This window comes from Cylas formicarius, unplaced genomic scaffold, assembly GCF_029955315.1.
Source record: "Cylas formicarius isolate icCylForm1 unplaced genomic scaffold, icCylForm1.1 PGA_scaffold_1__22_contigs__length_36826433, whole genome shotgun sequence".
In the NCBI taxonomy this organism is placed as follows: Eukaryota; Metazoa; Arthropoda; class Insecta; order Coleoptera; family Brentidae; genus Cylas; species Cylas formicarius.
The window spans coordinates 10,889,691-10,914,331 of record NW_026844264.1 but is presented as its reverse complement, the minus strand read 5'-3'; the positions used below and the strand labels follow the sequence as shown (position 1 = coordinate 10,914,331).

The 24,641-nt window shown below is 31.5% G+C and overlaps 1 protein-coding gene across 1 annotated transcript in view; it reads left to right on the top strand.

Annotated features, from left to right (window-relative positions):
• LOC132696919 (X-linked interleukin-1 receptor accessory protein-like 2) overlaps positions 1-24,641 on the top strand; it is a 77,719-nt gene that overhangs the window by 44,050 nt on the left and 9,028 nt on the right. The window contains exons 2-4 of the mRNA XM_060662061.1: positions 1,792-1,973; positions 12,112-12,207; positions 12,406-12,514. Of these exons, the coding sequence (XP_060518044.1) occupies positions 1,792-1,973; positions 12,112-12,207; positions 12,406-12,514 (387 nt within the window). The remainder of the gene's footprint in view (positions 1-1,791; positions 1,974-12,111; positions 12,208-12,405; positions 12,515-24,641) is intronic.

The window sequence follows — 24,641 nt, the reverse complement described above, 5'->3', positions numbered from 1 at the left end:
TGCACAAAGCACCAGTAGCACTCGTCGTTTGCCTTATAATAATTAAAATTTTCTTGGAACATCGTTATCGAACGCGATCCACGAATTGGGCAAGGTTATGTAGTGCAGCCGCGTCGCAGGAAGGCAGGACCGCAATCTGGGTTTTGTTTCTGGTGAAATTTCAAATCGTTTTGAAAGCAAGTTTGTTTGCGAGTGGCATCTTCCAAAATGTCGCTTATTCAGGCAGGTACCGCTAACCAAGGTTGTGTTATGGGTGACAACGAAAATGTGATATTTATATCGGACGTCCTAGCAACGAGATGCGGTATTAGGGAAAACGACGGTCATAGAAAAAGTGAGTACTATCTTAAAGTTGAACATTAGGATGATTTTAACAGGAAAAAGGCTTAATGCATTTTGTCAAACTTGCAGTCGCTAAAAAGGGTTTTTCCTAAACTATGAAACGCACTATGACGCGATTCCGATTACTTATCTTTCCACATGGTAGCGTTTTCTGCCATAATAGTAAACAAACCAATTTTATGAGAAAAAATGCAACGATATGACTTTTTACGTAATTAGATAGTCAAATAAGGGCCCAACAAACCAGTGAAAATCGCCCAATATTTTTATCTTCATCTTGAATATGAATAATAGTACTTAATACTCGCGAAAATGTCGCCTTTTAGGGTACATAGGGTATATGATGCAAAATGCAATTTATGTTTATTCCTTTTTTACAATACTTTCGAAGGTCACCAAATTACCCCGTAGCTGGCGTAGCTGTGTGGTGACATCCTTTTTCAAATATTTTTATATGTTTTCCAATTATTGATTGTGGAGACAGGACGAAAAATACCTAGAAATTATGTTATATACTTATAGTATAAGATGAGGGGTGTCCAAAAGTAAATTAATAATGAAATCTTTTTAAGCAGTCTTAAAATAGCGTGGTTAAAGTAAATAAGTAGTATATTGTCGATGGACTTCTATATTGGATAGAAGTTTTCTCTTAAAATAGTTGAATTAAATATATGAAGTTCTGAAAGGATCTTTATAGGGACGTTAAATATGTATACCTATCTTGTGAGTTATGTAAAAATAAATAATTTAAACACTTTCGTTAAGTTACATTTTGGCATATATTTTGACTTTTAAATTGGTGTTTTATCTACTGCCCTACTCTTGGTCCTAATTATAGACCTTTTCAAATTTTTTTTGATGCAATCGAAACAAAATCACAATTATTCTTTCTTGCAGTACGAGTTATAAATCTGGTATTAACAGTGGTAATTAGTGGAAATTGGATATAATTTAATTGGTACTTACTGGTATTTCTTGATATAATTAGGGATAATTTCCCACACGAGTGGTAACTTAGTGGATACAGATCCACCACTCGAAATAAATTATAATTTTATTGACACTATTTTCCTTAAATGTTTAATATTTTATAATAATTTTAATATTAATTTGTAAACTCCCGAAAAATTTTAGTAATAAAAAAATCTAAAATTAAAAGTTAACATCAGTCAGACGAAGCTGTTTTTAAAATCAGTTTTTCATCATTTAGCCTCCAAGCTTAACGATATTCAACTCAGCTGATATAGTCATAGCTGATCCATTGATCTTTAATTGTGATACTTTGTGGTGATTAAACGGTCCATTGATGATATAATCGCACGAGACGCGACTGATTTACAACGATGAACTGCGTCCTTATTACTCTTCCTTGCCAAGCACTAGAAACAGATGTTATTCACTTTGCGAAATTGTTATTTAACAAGCCCTTTGACTGAGCAATTGTTACAGGTACAAAGACGGTAAAATATACCCGTGGGAACTGAGCTTGTCCCGAATGGTCCTCTTCCCGGAAAGTGCCAACCAAACGATCTATACTCAGATAGTAACAGAAGATGATGCCGGCAACTACACGTGTGTTCTTCGCAACGATACAGTGGTCCACGCACACACAATCAACCTCAAAGTGTTTGGTAAGCATGTCTTTTTTACCCCGAGTGAGGCGCATGCCAAATTATTTTCTGCGTGGTGAACAATTCTAGACCATTTTTTTAATTTGTCGTAACATATATAATGATGATTAAATTTGGTAAAAAAGCACATTTTTCTGTCTCTAAAAAGATGTCTTTTTTGAAGCTATATAAATAATGTGCAGAATGTTTCAAATTTCAATACAAACATTTTAAGGGCATATTAGCCAAAAATAAATCTATTTTTTTTAAATGTTTTGTTTTTGAAATAGGCCAAAGTTATGGGAAAAAAATATTTTATATTAATTACTCAAAAATCTTTTAGCTGATTTTTCCAAAATTTGCCACGTATTTGTCGCAGTAAGGGTCTTTATTTTGTATGATTAAAATAAGATTTACTTCAGTGGCGTATGAGAGATGGTAACTATTAGTTTTTTCGTGTCTAGCTTTGTTTAAAAAATTGAAAACCGGCATTTTCCTTTATGTTCCCTGCCTGAATTAAATAATAATGCGTCACGATTCAGTGATCGCATTTATTACTTACATTTAATTAATTACCAAAAATGATTTCTTTCTAGACTCTACCAAAACTAAAGAACCACAAATAAGTATATCAATTTTTTAAATTGTTGAGTGAAGTATGACACAAAGAGTATCTATTTTTGATTTTTAAAACCAAAAAAAAAATGGATCTACAAAAAATACCGTAGCACGATTTTACCTATAAATACCAATTATGATGTTTATGATGACAAATATGTTTTGTCAAAGTCAGCAGCAAAGCAGATCAAAGGCAAAAGTAGAACGCATGACTTGTTTTTGTCTGATAAATATACCCTTGATTGTACTGAATTTGGAAACATCCAGTACATATCTAGGGTTAATTATCACCTCGGTAAATTCGATAATCTTCAGAAATATTAACTTCCACGGTAAAAATTTATGAGTTTGCGTACAAATCTTGATCGAGTTGCCTGCTTAATTCTAACCAAAACTTCCACATGAAATTATCTATGGATTCCTCTGAAGCTTTCTCTCGTATTGATCTATTTTGGGCTAGCGTATATTTTACGCAGGTCAGTGTGCGTGGGAAAACCCGTCGACGATTAAATGCCCAGTATTTTGTTTTATTGTCGCGAGTGGATACCGAGTAAGAATACCAGATGGTTAAACTGGCAATTACGCTCAAATAATTGTAATAATTCGCGGAAAATTTCTAACGATCTCAACCTCCGCAAACGATTTCGAGATCGTAGGAACACCTGGCCTGTTGCCACCACACAAGTATAAGATTACAAATCGCCAGCAGGGAATTACATGGATTAAATGATGATTAAATTGCGGCCGAACATACAAAGCGAGCCGACATCAACAATCGTCTCTTCTTGCGTCGTTAGTATCAATTCAATTAACTTTCAAGTCTTGTGGTAGATTGACTGTTAACAAGCTTAAAAAGTCTTCATTTTTCTTGTTGGTTTTTATCCTTTTTTATTGTTTCTTCTCTTTTTTGTGACATTTTTATACCACTTTCTATTTTAGCGCCCCTTGTATAGTAACCTCCGTACTAACGCACATACTTTTTACCATGGTTTGGTTAGTTTTGGTAGCCTAACTTATTTGAACCGACCAACAGCTAGCCAAGAAAACGTGTTAAATTTTTGATTTTGATTTAATTTGTTATTTCAAAAATTTCAATATTGTAATTTTTTTATTTTTTTAACTTTGTTCTTTTCAAAATTTTGCTATTCTTAAGACGGTTTTCTTAATTTTGTCAAGTTTATGCCCTTTTAATCTATTTTGCAAATTTTGAGTTTTTTGTCCTGTATTTCAAAGTAGGTGAACTACTCCGTATGCTCGACATATACTTCTATATATTATATATATATATATATATATATATATATATATATATATATATATATATATATATATATATATATATATATATATATATTCTATTATACCTCCATATAATATTCTTTTACCTGATAGGTAAAACGGGATGTACAGGGTGTTTTAAAGCAAATACGATCAAATTATGAGGTGATTCCTTGTTTAAAATTAAGAGTAATTTCTTATATAAATGTAAATGTAAAATAATGTTTTTGTATTTTATCTTAAAAAGCAAAATCGATAGAACAATGAAATATTACATAGGTATTACTATTACGAAAACACAATTTCCACTTTTTTCAATGTTTTTAAAATGAGTGAGGCGAATTAGAACCCTTCTTGACTAAATTTAAAGAAAAGCTGGTTTATTAAATTTTTGATTTTGATTTAATTTGTTATTTCAAAAATTTCAATATTGTAATTTTTTTATTTTTTTAACTTTGTTCTTTTCAAAATTTTGCTATTCTTAAGACGGTTTTCTTAATTTTGTCAAGTTTATGCCCTTTTAATCTATTTTGCAAATTTTGAGTTTTTTGTCCTGTATTTCAAAGTAGGTGAACTACTCCGTATGCTCGACATATACTTCTATATATTATATATATATATATATATATATATATATATATATATATATATATATATATATATATATATATATATATATATATATATATATATATATATATATATATATATATTCTATTATACCTCCATATAATATTCTTTTACCTGATAGGTAAAACGGGATGTACAGGGTGTTTTAAAGCAAATACGATCAAATTATGAGGTGATTCCTTGTTTAAAATTAAGAGTAATTTCTTATATAAATGTAAATGTAAAATAATGTTTTTGTATTTTATCTTAAAAAGCAAAATCGATAGAACAATGAAATATTACATAGGTATTACTATTACGAAAACACAATTTCCACTTTTTTCAATGTTTTTAAAATGAGTGAGGCGAATTAGAACCCTTCTTGACTAAATTTAAAGAAAAGCTGGTTTATTAGAAAGTGTTTGTTTCCAAATAAAAAAAATTAAATGTATTGCATGTCTAACATTTATCAATTATCTTCTAAACCATTCAATAAACATTTTTGAAACTAACTGACTATCGATAATTAAACTATAAAGAAATACCTTCTTTAAAAATATTTTATTTAAACAATGTAACTCAAATAAAAACCAATAAGCAAGACACCTAAGGCAAGATAAAATACAATTGTCTTCCTGTATGCCTGGATTATTTCTTATTACATTACAAGACACATTTATCCTGTTTCTTAGGTCTTCGATATCCTGTATTAGAGTAGTACAGATAATTTGATATCCACAGATACCAAAGGATTTAAATCTGGGAATCGATGCGGCGAATGAAAAAGATCTAGCAGTTTCAAAACTTATAATTTCAACCTTCACACATTTAAACTGTGCTGTGGCATCATTATGCATGTAATTCATAGCTTTTATTGTTAACAGGGCTACATTTTCTAGCAAAAGATATAGTTCTTGTTGAAAATGAAAATGGACACCACATTTAATTCTAAAGGTAGAAAATGTGGTCCATTTAAATTATCATCGATAATTCTTAACTAAAAGTTACCGACAAACATTGCGTTTATGAATACAGATTACTTTTAGTCCGTTTTAAATTGCATCCCCAAAGCTAGTTTTCTTACTAGAAAAAAAAAATTGAACAAAGTATCATCGCTATTCATTCGGCTAAGCCAGTGGTTCCCAATGGGTTTTGTGTCGTAGACGCCGTGGCATATTTCTCGGTTTTGACTACTACTAACTGTAGTCAAGTTTAGCATTAAAAATTTGAAATAAAAATACATGTTAAGTTTTATACATTTATTCATTTAGTTTTAATTAAAACTACTAAAAAAGACGCCTGAATACCATCAAACGATGCTTTGTGTGTGTGAAGTCGAACGCAACATTGTGGCCAGCGTGGGTCTCTTCCGACGTTTACCTTTGAGAGTTTGAAAGAAATCTTTATCAGGATGACATCTTCTCAGATGATCTTGCAGCTTAGATGGTTTCATAGCGTCATTGCCCAAAACTTTGTTGCAGAAAAGACATAGAGTCAATTGTTTGTCCGAAAATGATTCAATGAAGTCCAAGCTTCAAATAATCAATAATTTACTGTCCACACTTCGTTTTAGGTGCGGATATGGGATTAGTTATCTATGGGGTAAATTAATGTATTTGAATAAGACATATAGTTTAGCAGCTGTATTTAAAAAAAGTCAAATTTAAATCGTGTGTTCTTAGCATAGCAGGCATAGGCGTTCAGCTATTATAAATGTATGCGAGAAGGGGAATGTTATGAATGTTTAAGGTTTTAATATGATGGAAATTAGAAAGAAGTCGTAATCTGAACATTCCAGGCACAATGGAGAAAAGTTACTTTTATTGTGAAGTTACTTGGTATTTATAAAAATGACTGGCAAGGTCTTAAATAAGTAGTTTAATTCCAAAATAATATTTCTTTAATATGGTTCCTATATGTAAACTTTAAATTCTATGAATAAAAAAGAAAAGAAACAAATGGGAGAAATTCTTCAAAAAACACGCAGTTGAACAGTTATGGATTTCTTATTTTCCGACACTCCATAAGCGAACATCTTGCAGCAATTAGTTCGGATTCTGGAGAATCATACCGATGGCCAAAATTTTGAAGAAGGAACTATTGAGGAGTACTCGTATTTTTTCATTGAATATTAAACCACTAATAACTGAAGTCATGTTTGGCATAATTTATCTATCTTTGCTATTGCGTACAAGAGTAAAATTTAATGAAAAATAATGTGCTTACTTTTCTCCGGCATTCTCAAACAAAATAACGCTGATTAACTATAATTTGTGTGATAAATTAGTAGTTTATGTTTTTTTAAATATTTCCTTAGCACTTTCCTTTTCAAGCTTCAGGAAACGAATACAAGTATTCATCTCACATTCGTATTCATAGAGTTGAACAAGTCTGTGCATGTTTGCGAAGCTCTGACACAAAAATTGACTGCGCGTATATTTGTAACAAGATGATACTAGTGCGCGTGCACAGGGAAGTGCAAAATGTATTCCAACCACAAAGCGAAGGCCTACATCCATTTTTTATTTTATAGAGACTTATATACTTTACTTTATAGAGATAGATACTATTAGTGTATGTTGAGATCCGCTATCGTGGAACAACATTTTCATTTCAAGGCACCCTCAAATTTTTTTTCGCTGATGTACACCCCTTGCGGGCGGTCATAGACCCCTGGGGGTCGATATAGACAAACCACTTTGGGAATCACTGGGCTAAATCAAATCACTCGGTACAGGAGCTTGCAGCCTTTGTATTTGGTATGAATATCTCTGTTGTTCTTTTAATATTATCTATTCAGTTGATGTATCAGTATTTAATTTCCCTGGTACTCCTGTTGCCCTTTAATAATATTTAGCACAGCAACTTATAATCCGAACTTCGCGGTGTCGCCCGTTAAATTTTTCCCGTGGGAATATGTTATACGTCATACCCATTTTTCGCAAATATATTTTTTTAAGAACGGCCTCCTCTGTTATTTTGTTGCGTCTTTTTTTTTAAATTGTGTTTATTAAATGTTGTCTGTAATTGTTTTCTTTAAAAGTTCTATGTTTGTGCAAATCACGTGTGAAGAGAGAGAGAAAGACTCTTTGTATCCTTTTCTTTAATTGCAGATTCATTCGCGACAAATTAAAAAATTTATAACATAGCACCACCCGCTGCGTTAATGCGTACATTCACGCTGCGAGAAACACTAAAAACTTGTCATGTGCATTTCACATTTCACGGTTCTGTGAGTGTGTCTGGTCCCAGTTTGTCGTTCATGAATGGGCGTAAAATTTGCGTAGGTTGTCCGTAGGACTGTCACAAATATTTCAGTGCACGTGCACAGGCAGCCGATTGTATTGAAATATTGCGACAAACCCATAATTATGTTCCCTGCGTCTGGCCGAACACCATGCATTAAGTGCCAGGTTAAGTGCGGATCTCAATTTGTTTGGACTTTCTGGATTACTGAAGAGGCGAATACCATCCCAATCTCGTTTTGATAATACAAAAAATTACTAAAAATACTAAGATGTCCGACAAACGCTTCTCTGTACTGTCTTTCAAATTATTCAGGTTATAAAATCCAAATATTCTAAATTTAATTTTTTTTAGTGCTTTACACAAATGAGAATGAATTGATCACCTTCAAGAGTTCTGTGGTGAATTAAACTGTATGTCAGCTTCTGGGTATAATTTTTGAAGTTTTATGTAGCATATTTTGTGATGATTATTTATAAAGCAATATTCCGCAATATAATTTTATCGATGTATTTAGTACGTTTTCCCTATTATATTATATTAATCTATTACTTACAAATTTGAAATATTTTTTTTCTTAATATATGAAAATAATTATATGTCTTAGTAAAATTTAAGAAATTAGGGAAATACATTGTGTTAGTTTTCGAAATTGTTTGTTCTTTATATCTGAAGCTCAAGCTCAATATGTTAGTTACCCAAAAATCTATTTATTTTATGCAATACCCTTCTTGTTAGTTGTAATTTGATGATTTTTTAAATGATGAATGATATAGCGATGATTTTTAATTAAAAAAATAGTCTAAATTTCTAAACATTCCGTTTTTGAAATATTTGCCTGTCCTAAAGTGTGCAAACTTTACTTTCATTTAGCTGATGTTATATCTCACTGTACAATAATCATGTAATAATTTGACTGTTAGTTAAGATTTTAAAATTTAGTTTAGTTTTAGTCCGAGAATATTAAATTGCTTTCATCGCTTATATATGTCATATTTCTTTAAATCATAATAAAATTGGACCATTGAAATTTTGATGCTAGTAGGTAAAATTTTTCGCTTGAAGACCAACATCACCAGAGAGAGTGATAGAGAGAAAAACAACAAAATTTTTGATGAAAATAATGCAGTCCATTTAATTCATTTTGTGAGATCTTCACTTTCGTTTGGGAATTTTCACGTTCGTAGTTGAAAATTGTAGTTTACACGCCAGTGAAAGTAAGCCCGTATATAACTTTCTCTCTCTATCTCGAACGAACTAGGGACTCGCTGTGTTGCCGGATATACGTAGGCTCTAATATTATTCTGGTGGCCTTTATGTAAAGCATATATTCCAATTTGGCATATTTACGTGCCGTGTGTAGTACGTATTGCGTTATTCTGATCTTGTTAACGTAATATTTCATTGACTCGCGTGGGTCTACAATAGAACGAGCCCATTCAATGGTTTCTCCGCCACGTCCCTGTCCACCTGTTTCGTTGTAGCAATTTGCCGGCTTTGTTTCATGAAAATTACTTCCATTGGCAAACAAAAAAGAAGTAAAATAATTGCAACGAATCCGTTTTTCGAAAGAGGCGTATAAATATTTTGTATTAAAAATGAATTAAATATAGAGAACAAAATAAAAGTGCATAAGCAAAAAGTTCCAAATGGCAATTTCACAATACGATTTAATCGGACTGTCTAAAACGCATTATTACTGGATTTTAATTTCTTATTGGTTTTGTGATGTTAATTAGTGTCAGTTTGCATATGCCTTTTTGCTATACCTTTCCAAAGTTATTGAAACTCAACTCAGACAAAAACCCAAAAAACGAGGCAGTTACAGGCTTTATGGAGCCATAACAGAAGCATAGCACATTAAATAAATTACAAATACTAAAAATGTCTTAAAGTAAAATTTCGGATAAATTTTGAACAAGTCTTCGGAAATGGACTGGATAAATGAAGTAGTGAGCTACCCTGTATAAGAACGTTGGCAGGTATCCAATGAACGCAAATACCTACGAGTACCAAACTAGAACCGCTTCTGTGTTCAATGTAACTTACACTAGTCTCTAACACAGTTTTATGAACCTATATTTTTAAAGAAATTGCTCTCCGAAATAAAGAATCTTTGGGAATAGACTCAAAATAGAAATATTATATATATATATATATATATATATATATATATATATATATATATATATATATATATATATATATATATATATATATATATATATATATATATATATATATATATATATATATATATATATATATATATATATATATATATATCCTAAGTTTTAACTAGAAGATTCTGCATTTTCCAGCTCGTCTTTTTCTGGAGTACCAATTGAAGCACGCCATACGTCATTTTAAGGAGTAAGAAGTGTATTTGTATCGTTTGATCTGGTATTGCTATTGATTTTAAATGTGACTTTATTATTATGGCGAAACCATATGTAGTATGTATTCTAATAAACGTTGTACATTTTTAAGAACTAACCATTTGCCAGGAACACTCTATACCGTTTCTTCTCAAACGAATAATTGCTATCTACTTCCCCTAAGATTACTTGCATTAAGGTAATAATAAGAGGGAAACTTTATTACGAAAAATATAGTAACAAAAATAATGATAATAATAATGACTTTGATATGAGTTATTACAAAGAAATAATTTCATATACCTGTCCAAGTTTGGAGCAAGTTTTGGCTACTGAACCAAACAGAGACAAACATAGTTTAACAATCCTAGGTTAATCCTATATAAAATTTATCTAGAGAAATTACTGTAATTATACCTGTGGAAATAAGTTACAGGAAAAACAAATTATATACATTGTAGTAACTTTTAGGTTATGACATTGTTTTTAAAACAGTTTGGAACTCAGTGATGTGTGAACGCCGAAAGATGGCAGTGTTATGATGTGGCATAGTTAGTTGGGCATTATTTCTAATATTAATATTGCGAACAGTGTTACGAAATATTAAGCGTTGTTTTATGGAAACTGGCGAATTAGGATTATTTATTACCTTTTACAAAACTGTCGAGAAATGTAGAATTCTCCACACATTCATTTTGAGCCATTTTGTATCATTGTATATGTGTGATACATGATCAAATTTCCTCACACCATTTACAAAGCTAATACATGCATTCTGTACTATCTGAACACACTTCTTACTATTCTTTTACAAACAAAAACCATAGACTAAGTCACAATAATTGAAATTAGAAGGATTCACACAAACTTCGTTTCAATTGTTTACTTAAAATATGTCTATTATTATACAAAACTTTTATGAAGGTAAAAGATTTTTGAAATATTTTTTAGGTGCTCTTTGATAAGTTTCTGTGTAAGATAACTCCAGATTCTTGGTACAATTTTTAAAATTTAATTTTGAGGTGCTGATCGTTATATTTAATTTGTTCTTTAGGAAGTTAACATTATTATCATTCCCAAACACCATAACACATTTACATGGATTAAGTTTTAAGTTGTGGTCTTGAAATATCTGATTTAAAGTTTGAAGGTCGTCATTAATGTATGCTTCAAGTTCTTTATGTCGGGCCTGAAGCTGCAATAAATTTGTGAATCATCTGCAAAGGCTAAAATTTTACAGAATTTTAAAGATCTCAAAACATCAGAAGTATAAATAAGGAAAGGCAGTGGGCCTAAAATTGATCCCTGTGGGACACCGGATAGAATTTCTACGTTCTCCGAATATTTATCATTTGAAAAAATTGATTCAAATCTAAAAGTCAAGTATGATTGAGAAGATTCGACATTAAAACCGTAGTATCGTACTTAGTTTAGCCAACAACAGCTCGTGACTAATTGTATCGAATGCTTTCGAAAAGTCTAAAAGCACTAAAACAAAACTCTTTTTTTTTAACCCAGTACGTTAGTCAATGCTATCGAGGTACCAGACCCGTTACGAAAACCGCACTGAGGATTGGGAATAATATTATTTTTTTTGTACAAAAATCGTAAAGTAGTCCATAAAGAATTTTTTCGAATATTTTCGACAAAACAGTGAGAACACTTATGATACGAATATCATTATAATTTAATGGACTTGATGTTTTAGGTAATGTTTTACCAACAGAAATTTTCCATTGGACTGGAAAATAACTTGTTTCAATGCAGCAATTTATAATGTGCGTAATGTATTTATCAATAAATGCGCTACAGTATTTCAACAAAAGTGGGAATATTTGATCGACCCTGGTGGCGTTAATTTTAATTTTTTTTAGTTTTGAATTTTGTTTACCGTGGATATATCAATCATTTTAATAAAGAAATTTAAATTGTTTTTATTGAAATTGAAAAAATGAATTAAAGCGACACGACGCTTTAAAAAACAAACAGAATAGAACTCGGATGCATGAAACTGCTATTTTTCTTTTCAGAAAAGCTGCCGGATGATCCCAAAATTACTTACATATCTCAAGACAAAGAGATCGTGTTGGGAGAGAGCATGAGACTCTTCTGCGAGGCGTTCGCGGGTAAGTTGAAAGCCTGTAGCTTATGAATCGGGCGTTTTGTCTTCTCGTGTAGATCCATATCGTACCGCTTACGTATTGAAAACATAACAATAAGACTCGTTTAAGTTTTAGAACGCTTTCTTTGCGTGAACAAAATAAGCCGCATCGCGATTTATCGCGTTGCAGCACTGATGATTTAAAATTCTCTTTATTGTTCAGGAAGGATTGATCTGCCCGACGCACACAACGAGGCAGTATGGCGCAAACAACTGGTCAACGGTAGCCTTTTGGAGGTACCCGACCGCCTTCAACAGGAGAAAATAACCAGGTATTTTTAACTTTTTAACAATACAGTTTTATAAAGTTTTTAAAGTTAATGGTATATCGGTCATATTTCGTTTCAACTATTTTCAGTTTGCTGCAAGTTTCAATTCTATGGGAAGTGTTCTTTAAAATTTTAAATGGGACGTCCTGTATAGCATTTTTGCAATTAATTTTGAGTATGGAAAATTTAGAATTTACATTACAGCTTTCTGCCAAACAACACTTTAAGATATACATAAATGCCATACCTGGTGTCGCGAAGAAGTATCACAATCTTATGCCTTTTGCAAATTGTTTTAGTGTTGATAAGTGGGCTATTTCAATCAGTTTTAACAATTTTGAAATGTTTTATCGCACGTATTTTGGACAAATTTCATATTGAATTCATAAATTTTCCATTGTTTTAAAAAACAAAAGAACGATTTATTATCTGGCTCGGCTAAATGGGTAATTAATCGTTTTCGTTCTCCAAAGTCGGTTAAGAAATAAGTATCGATAAAACTTACAGTGTGTCGCAAAGAGTTTTTCCATGTTACAGTTGCGGACGTTTGACTTTTGCAGGAGACATAATACAATCTATTTATTTATTTGTAATTAGCAAACAAAGTATATTGTAGGAATAATTACAGTTTAGGTGCACTATGGACAGCAACTCTGTGCGTGAATGTATTTTATATACGTTTCCAAAAATAATAAGCAAAAAATTTTAAGGGCTAATTCTCTTCGAAAAATTAAAATCAAAATTCATATTGCATTTCGAAAGCTCAAAAATAAAAAATATAAGAATTAAAAACAAATTGAATAAATTTTTGATAACACCATTTTTGTAGTTTAATTTTAGTTAATTTTGTCGATTAACGTTAAATGGAATGTTATTTTATATTTTTGGACCGAATTGGAGGTATGCCAAACTGCCTTAGCAGTCCATGACAATCAAAATTTTCTTAAAACTTTTTTGCCAAGTATTAAAATTTGTAAAAAAAATAAACAAAGAAGTTTGGGAATATTTTGTTAAGGCCATGGGTAGTTAATGTTTGGCATTAAGGATTTTACATCAAATTTGGTCTAACAATACAAAAGAATATTAGTAATAAATGTGCAAAAGTTAAAGTTATTCAGTGACATGGAAAAGCATTCAGGAAAGTTGTTATAAAATAAAATTTACAACCTGTTTACGAATTTTAATAATAATTTCTCGTGTGCAATTAGTAACTTAAAGTAAAACTTAGAAACTTTGCAAATTTGAAGATGTCAATACGGAAGTGATAGCTAAGAAAAACCTCCAATAAAATTTTACTAAATTTAATGTTCGGTATCGTTAAACTTAGTAAAATTTTATTGGAGGTTTTGAGCTGTATTGAGAGTGAAGATAGAACCTTGCGTTTTCGCAAACCTTTGGTACTTTTTACTCAATTTTGAAAATTCAGGGTGATTTTGGAAATTTAAAGCTTTGAGTATCCTATGAAATGTCGAAAAGATGAAAAGCGCATCCCATATAGATTTTTACGTAGAATTCAGTGGCGGAGTCAGTTCTTTTTTAAATGGTTTCGTTTTGTTGAAAAATAATAAAAAAATTTTTTAATGCATAGGTCCGCTTGGTATGAGCTTTTCAGAAATATATAACAGTATGGGGTTATTTGTATAAATGATTTCATACAAATGATTTTTTAAAGTTTTCATGAAGGTATTTGCGGTAGGCCTGGGAAAAAGGATTTATTAAGTATCTAAAATAGTTACCTTATTTATTGCTAGCGATACTTACACGAAAACTAGGTCATAAAGCTTTGTGGAATATTACAAATAAATTGTTAATATTATACTTCATTCAACTTATAAAAGTTATTGTGTAAGTATTGTCCGAAATAAATAAGGTAACTATTTTAGATATGTAATGGATCCTCTTTCCAAGGTCATATACTTTCATGAAAATTTTAAAAAATCATTTTTGTGTATTTACATGTTATACATTTCTGAGAAGCTCATACCAGGCGGAATCAAATTGGAATATAAGATTTGTTTTAACTTTATTTTTTCAAAAAGCCGAAACCATTTAGAAAAAAACTAACTACGCCAATGAATTCTATGTAGAAATCTATATCGGATGCGCTTTTCACTTTTCCAACATTTCATAGGATACCCGAGATACGAGGGGTGCCCCAAAACTTCAAATTTCCAAATCGTTTCACACAAAAGTAAACAAAGGTTTACAAAAATGGGACACAGTGTACAGGACATCCGGTTCCTAAATTATATCATAAATTGCAGTATTACTCATCGAAATTTTTAGTTTTGATATGCCAAAGTGATTCCGGTGGCGTGTTGTTTGGAAACCAAATTTTTGAAACTAAAATCGGCTATACTGTAAGAAGCGAGTTTTCTTTCGTCGGAAACTTTAATTTATAAACGATCGGCTCTAGCCCTCGGAGAAGAAGTACCGTCCAGCGGCGTAGATTTCAATTACCGACCACTAGAAAGCTTTAGGATCGTCCAAAACAATTTGGCGACTTGGGTACGCCACTGACGGCCTGATATATGGTCACCCGTGAGAACATGTCGTAGCACCGTCCTCATTGTCTTTTATATATCTGGTGCCGTTTATTTCCCGTTGCTAATGTCGCTACCGCTGAAGACGACCGTAATTATCGTATAACGAGTTCGGAATCGGAATCAAGTGTCTTTTTTTTATCCGCCGAGCGACACGATAACTGACGAGAGGTCCCCGAGCAAATCTCCAAGTATCTTTAAAATAAACAACGCTATCCGGAGCGTATTTTTCCATCTTTCTTTTTAATGTTTAGATCTAAAAGAAAAAAGGACATTTAAAAGAAAATAGACCTTGCCCAAATGGAATTTGAATATTGGGTTTTCAGGGCATTGAACTTTACATTACACTTTACCTCCATTTACCCCATTACAATCTAAAATTTCGTCAATGTCCGTGCCGTTAAAATATGTTTCGTTCAATACACCTCCTACTTTGAATTAAAGTTTCCGTTCTTGTTTAATTTTTTATAACAAACATAATTTTTCAGATATTGTAGATTAAAAGATAATATTAAAAGTTAAAACTGACCGTAAATAATTGACATCAATAATTCAAGTATAAAAGTTAGACCTACTTTCGTTAAAATTTTAAACCCAGAACAGAGACAACCATATCTATTTTGTTTCTACATTGTTGTGATTATGAGTAAGTAGCAATAGATCACTAGGTAAAATCTTAATAGCTATGAAACAAGGCCGTAACCAACATTGCTAATTACTTTGCCAATTGGTTATTGAATGAAAGAAGAAGAATGCGGAAAACTGCATTGAATATAACCCACCATAGATAACCTATGTCCTAGCCGCGTTTCATTTCTTTCTTTGTTTTCTTATACCAGTAAGCAAAATGTCCAGTAAAATGGTATTGTTTCTGCTTAAATATGCTCCAAAGTTCCTTTTTAGACTGGATAATGAAGAGAACATGAGTTTAGAGAAAAAGAATTACGAACTTACTATTTGCATCGCTATTTCCTCCTGCGTCAGTTGTTGATAAATCAGAAGGACTCCAGAAGATTTGTAAAATAGTATTGCAGTAGAATCTGGAAATTTCATAGAAAAATTACTGACTGCTTTTTATAATTTTGCGTACTGCATACTAATTGCAAAATTTAAATGTTGCTGTAATCTGTAAACCGACGAAGATCTATAAAGTAATGAAATATATTTTTTAATTATGAATTATACTTTTAATCTTTTTATTTGCCAGCAAATGAGAGCTTGTAGAAATTGTGGTATTTCTGCCTCTTTGTTTAACCGATATAAGTTAATCAATTACTCATTGGGATTTCTCAAAAGGGTGACTGTGATGATAAAACAGCTAAAAATTTTACACAAAAAATTGCGACTGCCCAATTCATGTCTTAAAAGTTACAAACCCGTTTTTAGTTGACCACAAAATTGCTCAAGAAAATTTCAAAGCCGTCAACTAGTAGCGAAAATAAGCGCAAAAATGTGATTGCCAAGTTCCCAATCAGATTTAACAATGGATTGTTAACTGATATTTGGGATTGTTAAATTTGGAGAAACAGAATACAGATTCAAAATAAATAAGAACTAAAAGTTCAGATTTTCACGAAATTATATATTTTGACATGACAATTGTTTCGACAACACCGTGTCTTTATCAAATGTAATATTTACAAACTACCTGCTACTATATATACCGAAAAATGAGAGGTATTTAAATCTAATTGATCGTTAAGCAATACATTTGAATGTCTCATTTTGTTAATCTCCATGGCTTCCAATAAATTTAATTTTCTAATTTTTGTGGCTGTATGTAATATATCAAAATTGTCGTCAAAATGTGTTTTTCTGTGTTTAAGTGTGTAGCATAATTAGAATCTAGACTATTGTTTTTAAACTCTCTTATATGTTCGTTAATGCGTTTCTTGAAGGATCTACCTGATTGTCAACAAAATTAAAGACATCAAAATCCCTTCTAACGCAACACTACTGTCTTTTGATCTACAAAACTTATTTCCCAGGATGTGATAGATTTAGTAGATTTCAACCTAACTCGGAAGCAGGTTAACCCATTGGTGAAACAAGATTTATTAGATTGCTGAATAGTATCTTTAGACCAAAATTATTTTGAATTTAATGGACATATTTATATCTCTAAAGAAGGTTTGATTATGGGAAACCCACTTAGTCCTTTGTTAGCTAAGATTTTTATGGATAATTTGGAAAATATCATACCAGAACATCCTTTAAGTAAAAGTTTTTTATGGTGGTATAGATATGTGGATGATGTCTTTGCTTGCTTTGTTGGAACGGACAGACAATTGAATTCTTTTTTAAATTACATTAACTCAATACATAATCGTATAAAATTCACTATCGAGATTGAACAGGATAACTCTATTAATTTTTTAGACTTAACTATCACGAAAGTGCAAAACAAATTAGACTTTTCAATATATCATAAACCTTCACACACGGACACAGTCGTACATAACAGCTCAAATCACCCTTATACACATAAAATGGCTGCATTTAACTCTTTTATACACAGACTTCTTAATACGCCACTCTCGACAGTAAATTTCAACAAAGAACTTAATATCATTAAACAAGTTGCACTGAACAACGGCTACAATCCGTCCATTACAGATAAAATTATAAATAAAAAACAAATACAGACAACAGTAAACTCTATTTATCTGAAACCTAGTACAGAACACGAACAATTTAAAACAATTACATACATAGGAGAACCTAGTGTAAAAGTTTCAAAACATTTGTCAAAATGTGGTTTAAAAATAGCTTTCAGAACTAACAACACAATAGGAAAATATTTAAAAAAACAATAAATCGAAATGTCCAAAATCCCAAAAATCAGGTGTCTACAGGTTGAAATGTGGATCTTGTCCTAAAATTTATATTGGACAAACAGGTAGATCCTTCAAGAAACACATTAACGAACATAAATGAGTCTTTAAAAACAATAGTCTAGATTCTAATAATTCTACACACTCAAACACAGAAAAACACATTTTTGACGACAATTTTGATATATTACATACAGCCACAAAAAGTACAAAATTAAATTTATTGGAAGCCATGGAGATTAACAAAATGAGACATTCAAATGTATTGCTTAACGATCAATTAGATTTAAATACCTCTCATTTTTCGGTATATATAGTAGCAGGTAGTTTGTAAATATTACATTTGATAAAGACACAGTGTTGTCGAAACAATTGTCATGTCAAAATATATAATTTCGTGAAAATCTGAACTTTTAGTTCTTATTTATTTTGATAAATGGATTTTCATCAAGTAAAAGCCTCCTCAGTTCAAGAATACAGATTGTTAGCCTGCTTGGCACGAATCTAGAAGTTAGCAATAACTTTTTGGTTTATATTGTTTTAAAAAACATAGTAAAAATCTCTCAAAAATAAACAAGAGAGAAAAAATTATAAGGAGTTTGAGGGTAATTTATATTTATAATATATACCCTCTGTATTATAAAAATAATATACAATAACAATTCCAAAACAAAGAATCTCTCTTTTCAACTGAGCTTGTTTAACTCGGTCGGAGGTACAGATACCGCAAGTTGGAAACGTATTTCTAGTTGAATGGGGGAAAACTTTAAAATGACTGAGCATCACCAAAAAATTATTTGTGCACAACGAGTCCACCAACTCTTTGCCCGCCTCATTCAAGAAACCTTGTACAATCTAAATTTATGAAGATTGTAAGGAAGAACTACTATTTATTTTACAAACGAAGCAAAAGCATCATTTTTTTGGATATGAGACAAATCAATTATATGCTATATGCTTGCATCAAAAACTGCTATATGTAATTCTTATGTAATCAACATTTAAACTGACGTCATTGGCACGCAGGGGCGTGTAATAACCAATGGCCCGTGATTCGAGAGAATGAATAAAATCTGTTATTCGGCCTTAGGCAGAATAAACGCTATAAATTGTTTTATCGGCTTGACATAATTTGTCATATATATGATCTAATGGCTTTTATGGACTAAAGATTATGTTAATGCCTTATGATTTCATACAAAAAGACCTTGTTTAAATATTTGCGGCGGAAACTTAGATTGCGGGTGTATATTAAAGATATCAATAATCGCTTTGGCAGATAATGCGATATACAAAAATATACAATTTCATTGTTAAAGCAACCAAATTCAGAGAGGTATTAATGATATCTGGTATCTGCGGTAGTACAAAATTGTTAATTGCTTTGTGTAAGATGATGAGTAATATGCTGAAAAAAATTAAAATATATTGCGTCACCTTGTGTAAACATAAACTTGCACTTTATTTGGCCTTACCACGCGAGACACCAGGCAACACGGAAAAATAATTATCCACGCTTTGTTTACAGTGTCGTCAATGTTAACTGAAGATATAAAACGGCTTAAAAAATCTCTATCTTTTCTTAAATCACCAACTTGATTTTTTTCTGATCGCCATAATGAATATTTGCAGGTTTTAGCAGGCTGAGGAGTTCTGTTTGTTTGAAATTTCACCTCGAACGTTGACATCTTCTACAAATCTATATTTATTGCAAAACGCAGCTCGTAACTAAGAACTGTTAAGAGAGAAAAAATAGGTACAGCAGAAAAGGTTCCTCAAAAAAAAAAACGTTGTACATAGAGAACTTGGACCAGGTATCAGATATATTATTTGAAAAACAACATCCCTGCATATATTTCAACGGATTTTTGACTGCTGTACGCACCGTCCCTTTAAAGAAAAAACGCAAACATGCAAACGCGCCGCGTGCATTTCAATATCGAAAACAAAACGTTATTCCATGTCCATTGTTTCTGTCCGGTCATTTCGAAACCGCAGAATACGTGATTACTGCGTTTGTTTCTGACAGACAGCGTGCGGTTTTTTCCACTTAATAGAGGAGTGGAATCCCGGTCGCAAAAATTATAACTCACGTAAATAAAACACGCGATATTATCTTCCGCAGACGTTTCGCCGTTTGCCATCTATAAAACAGTATTTATAGAATTATTATTACATATTTTAATGGAAACGTTTGTACTATACTCAAAAGCGTAACGAACACATAGAGAAAAACGTGATATACTCGCTCCAGGATTTTAATAGAGTCGGGGAGGGCCTTCCAATTACGAATAGCTATAAACACCTAGACACCATTTACTTTAGATTGCTTAGGTTAGGAAAACTTAATATAGTATCAGTTTTCAGTTTAAATTTCAAATTAAATGCTTTAACATTAATTATTATTACTTATCCACAATAATAATAATAAATATTTCCGGATTGGTGGTAATCCGGATGAACACCCGGATTACCACCAATACACATAGTTCCATCCGTGAAGGACTAAAACAAAACATTATATATATATATATATATATATATATATATATATATATATATATATATATATATATATATATATATATATATATATATATATATATATATATATATATATATATATATATATATATATATATGATGTCATTATTTATATTTTGGAAAGTAAGGTTTTTGGTCAATTTAAATCGCGATTTACACTAGACTTTTAGACTTAAAAACTAATAAAAAAGAAATTGATTAGCTTCTATTTTTGGGTAAAGTTAAATAAACTTAACAACACCGTAATTTCAGGCTTCCCTGATTTATCTTCGTTTATTTACGTAACGTATCCAATATTATATCTCTCTGTCGACGATTAGGTTTAATATCGGAAGGAAGGACGGGTGACACCATTAATAATTTAACCAATTCTCCATTGTCATTCTTCATTTTTTATGAAATTCAGCATTGACGTTGAAACTCGACTTCGTTTTGTAAATTTTCGTTCGGCGAATTGGTCAAACTGCCTCCCAGTAATTTCAATAATTCCGCTCATCTAACCGGGTTGCGTAGGTCCGGAGCTAAATGTCCCGGCAAAAAGTGGTGTAATTATCCGTAATTGGTGGTGAAGAGCGGCGCGACCAAACGAAAACAAAAACCGACAACCAAGCGTTGAACTGAAAACCGTCCGTGGATGAGGTAAAGAGACAAGAAATACAAATTCGCGATCATCTTTTATTTATCGGTCGCTTAATTTTTTTTCTACTTCGTTACTGTTCCTTTGCCAGCGGCCTGTCAATAGGTTTTCGACTTAATTCGATTACTTTGCCCCTTTGCGGCTCTTTCGTTTCAATTTTTGTAGTTAGTATTTGACAGACTTCTCGACGACGCTTTTGTTCGGTCCTAATTACCTAGTTTTATAGTAGTTCCAGTTCTCGTTAGTGGGCAATTAGGTGAGCATAAAAAACAATAAAAACCATGAGCCCTAGTGTCTTCGAGGCCCTTCAATTAATAATAAATTTTGTGCACATAATAGACCGAATCTAAATATCAAATTACACACTTTTGTTATTTAAAAGCATGCATTTTTTTTTCTATGAAGTGACAGACCAAAGTTTTGTTTTTATTTCCGCTTTTATAATTAAACATTATTAAGCGTTTTCGTTTGATTTTTAATTTTTAATTATAAGGTAACCTAATATCGAAAAATTTTGTTAACTATGCCAAATGAGTGCATAAAATCCTGAAAATTTAATGTCACTACATTAAACGCATGAGACATCATCAGAAATAGTTCAACTTTCAAACAGATTTAGTCTTGGCCTGTCGGTTAATGCGTCTGACTAGAAATCCGATTCTCTATCGCATGGTGGATTCGAAAGCTATGGTCTGTTCATAGATATAAGAAAGTGACCAATTGCTTGTGAATGGGGTTATCCAAGGGTGGTCATTAACATACAATGCAACAAGATTATTACCTAAATTTTCGGAATTTAAATTCAGGTAAAATTGTGGTCCGTAATAGAAAATAATTTTATACCTACGTGTGTTTAATATTCTTTGGTTTGGTATACTACTTTGTTTAAGTTTATTAGTAATCATTCTTATTTCGTGTGTAATACAGCGTGTGTTAATTATTCGTGTGCGAATTATGCAAAATATGTGCGAGTCTAGTGTATCTCAGGAGATGCTCCCGCCCAAATGTAGAAAACACTATTCTATTAAGACTAAGAAAGTTATAAACAATGTTTATTTGACTCTCATTGAACGTGGTGCCAGCAAGCAAGCATCTTTAGAAGAAACGACCACATTGACGAAAATTCCAACATAAACTGTATGGAAAATTTTGAATAATCCCATTTCAGCGAACACAAAAAGATGAAACCGGTGTTAAATGTGGCAGAACTACCGTATGGAAGTGTATTCAACACATGAGTTTTAGATTTAAAAAAATTGACAAAACGCAAGTTTTAATGGATCTTTTCACGAAGATTATACCAAAAAGCAATTAATTGAAGTTCTACAAAGCTTGAACCTACAATGTTTGTGTTGTACAAATGTTTTTTCACGTGTTAACTCCCATGTCCTCAAACTTAGAGAAATCGAAGTTTTTAACATCCCTTCACAAAGATGGGCAAATTCTGTTAAACTTATAGAAAAAGCAGAACAATCGTATATCCATATTGCAAATAATATCGAACAAATAATAATTAGAACAGGCGATGATAGCGATAGTGATACTGATATATTATGTGAATAATTTTAAGTAATTGAAGTAGGTAATAAAAATAATTTGTAATTTTATTTTAGATTTAAACATAAATACATACATAAATAAATAAATATTGTTTAGTATCTTTCCTAACAAAACCCCAAATAATTAATTTCTAAGCAAAGTACGGACCTATTCGGCCATATTTCATTCTTACAGCTTGTCCGGGTCTTTCCTTAATTCGTATCAGTTAGTCAGTTTTTTATATCTATGAACAGACTTTACCTACTACAAACGACCATTGCTTTGTTTAAAGATGTAATTTTTTTTTAATTATCAACTAACCTAATATCAGAAAATTTTGACAACTATGCGAATTGAATACATATCCTCCGTAAAATACCACACTATACGAAGGCTTAACTGGACTAACCTACTAGTGTCCATTCCACTCGGAGTAAGCAGCCAAGTATACACGCGTGCATTTTCTCCTTTGTAAAAAAAGATTTTTATTTTTGCTAACTTTTAATTGATCATTATTTTGAGTGTAGTTTTCATCAGTTTTGCCAATGATTGTGGAAGGAAACCGTTGAATGTGGAGCACCTCATTTGAAACTATGCAGTGCGCCGTAATAATCAATGACGTCATCACGCATTGACTGAGCCCCCAAAATAACGATTTTAATACGGATTTTTTCAAATATTGCGAGGAGCGTATGTGATAGACGAAAACCAGAAAAACAAAAATTGCAGCTCTTGACACTGTTTGAACCGATTAATATTTTTTACGATTTTTGATTTGCTATTAATAATTTACTCTGTCAAAGAACAATTTTCTAGGGCTTTTATATGTTTGCCTATCATTTGAAAATCCTGTGTATATTCGAAAAAATGCTTGAAATAAATATTATTCCACTGGACCTTCCGCGTCTACTGGGTAAAGAATGTTGCCGATCGGATGAACGATTATGGAGAAAAACATATTTTTCTGTCAAAGTCAAAGTTACCAAAAAAATTCAAAAATTCAAAAAAAAACTTGGTAAAATTTGATTGTACCCAATTTCTACTGTTTAAATGTGGATACGGATCTATACTTCACTGCTAAATTTGAAGTTAATATCTTCAAATTTAAGACACTTAACACATTTTTTATATAGCACGGAATATCGGGAACATCCTGTACAATAGGTGAAAACCTAAAATACAAAAGCTAAAATACATAGCTGTCTATGCGGGCTATATCGCAATGTAAAAAAAGTGACATCTGAATCATAATCTTTCAGTTATAACCAATTTTCATTAATAGGAGAACTCAGTTTTTTTTGAATTTGCAGTGCACTCTGTATATTTTTGAAAAATTGTCAAGTATTAAAGTTTATGGAGCAGTATCTTCTGCGTCTTCTGGTTCAAGAATTTTTTTGGTCTTATAAACGGTTTTTGAAAAATGTTTTTTTTGTAGACTCTTGCAAACGCGATTTTTATTTTTTTTAAATACTTCCCGTCACGGGACAAAGCTGCATGTATGATGTATGATCGAGGCGTTTACTTATAAGGTTATATATCTCGTAGTGGGTTAAAAAGGAGGCCAATTTCAATTTTGTAGCTCCAACGGTTCGAAAGTTATTCAGGAAAAACCAAAGGACGAGAACGGAGAACGGACAGACAAAAACAATTTTTTTTTCGATGCTAATCATTTCGGTCCCCTAGGATTTACTGTCAGATATACAATTTTTATACGAGCGTACATACTGTTGAAAAATTCGATATAATCGTTTTTCGAAATTAACAAGCACATACTAAACTCTTAGTAAATGCGTATGGTATAAAGGCGTAGTAATTCATAGGAAAAAAGATTTTTTAAAATATTTTCAATTACTTCCTCATAAGTTGACAACGTCATGTAAACATTTCCTGGATGAATTGTACCTAGTCCGCAAAAACATTTCCACTCCCTACCCTAATATCTCCATTGCATCACTATCAAACCTTAAATTAATACATGTATATATAAAAACATGTCTGTCATTTCACAATCACATTTTACAATAAATAAAAGA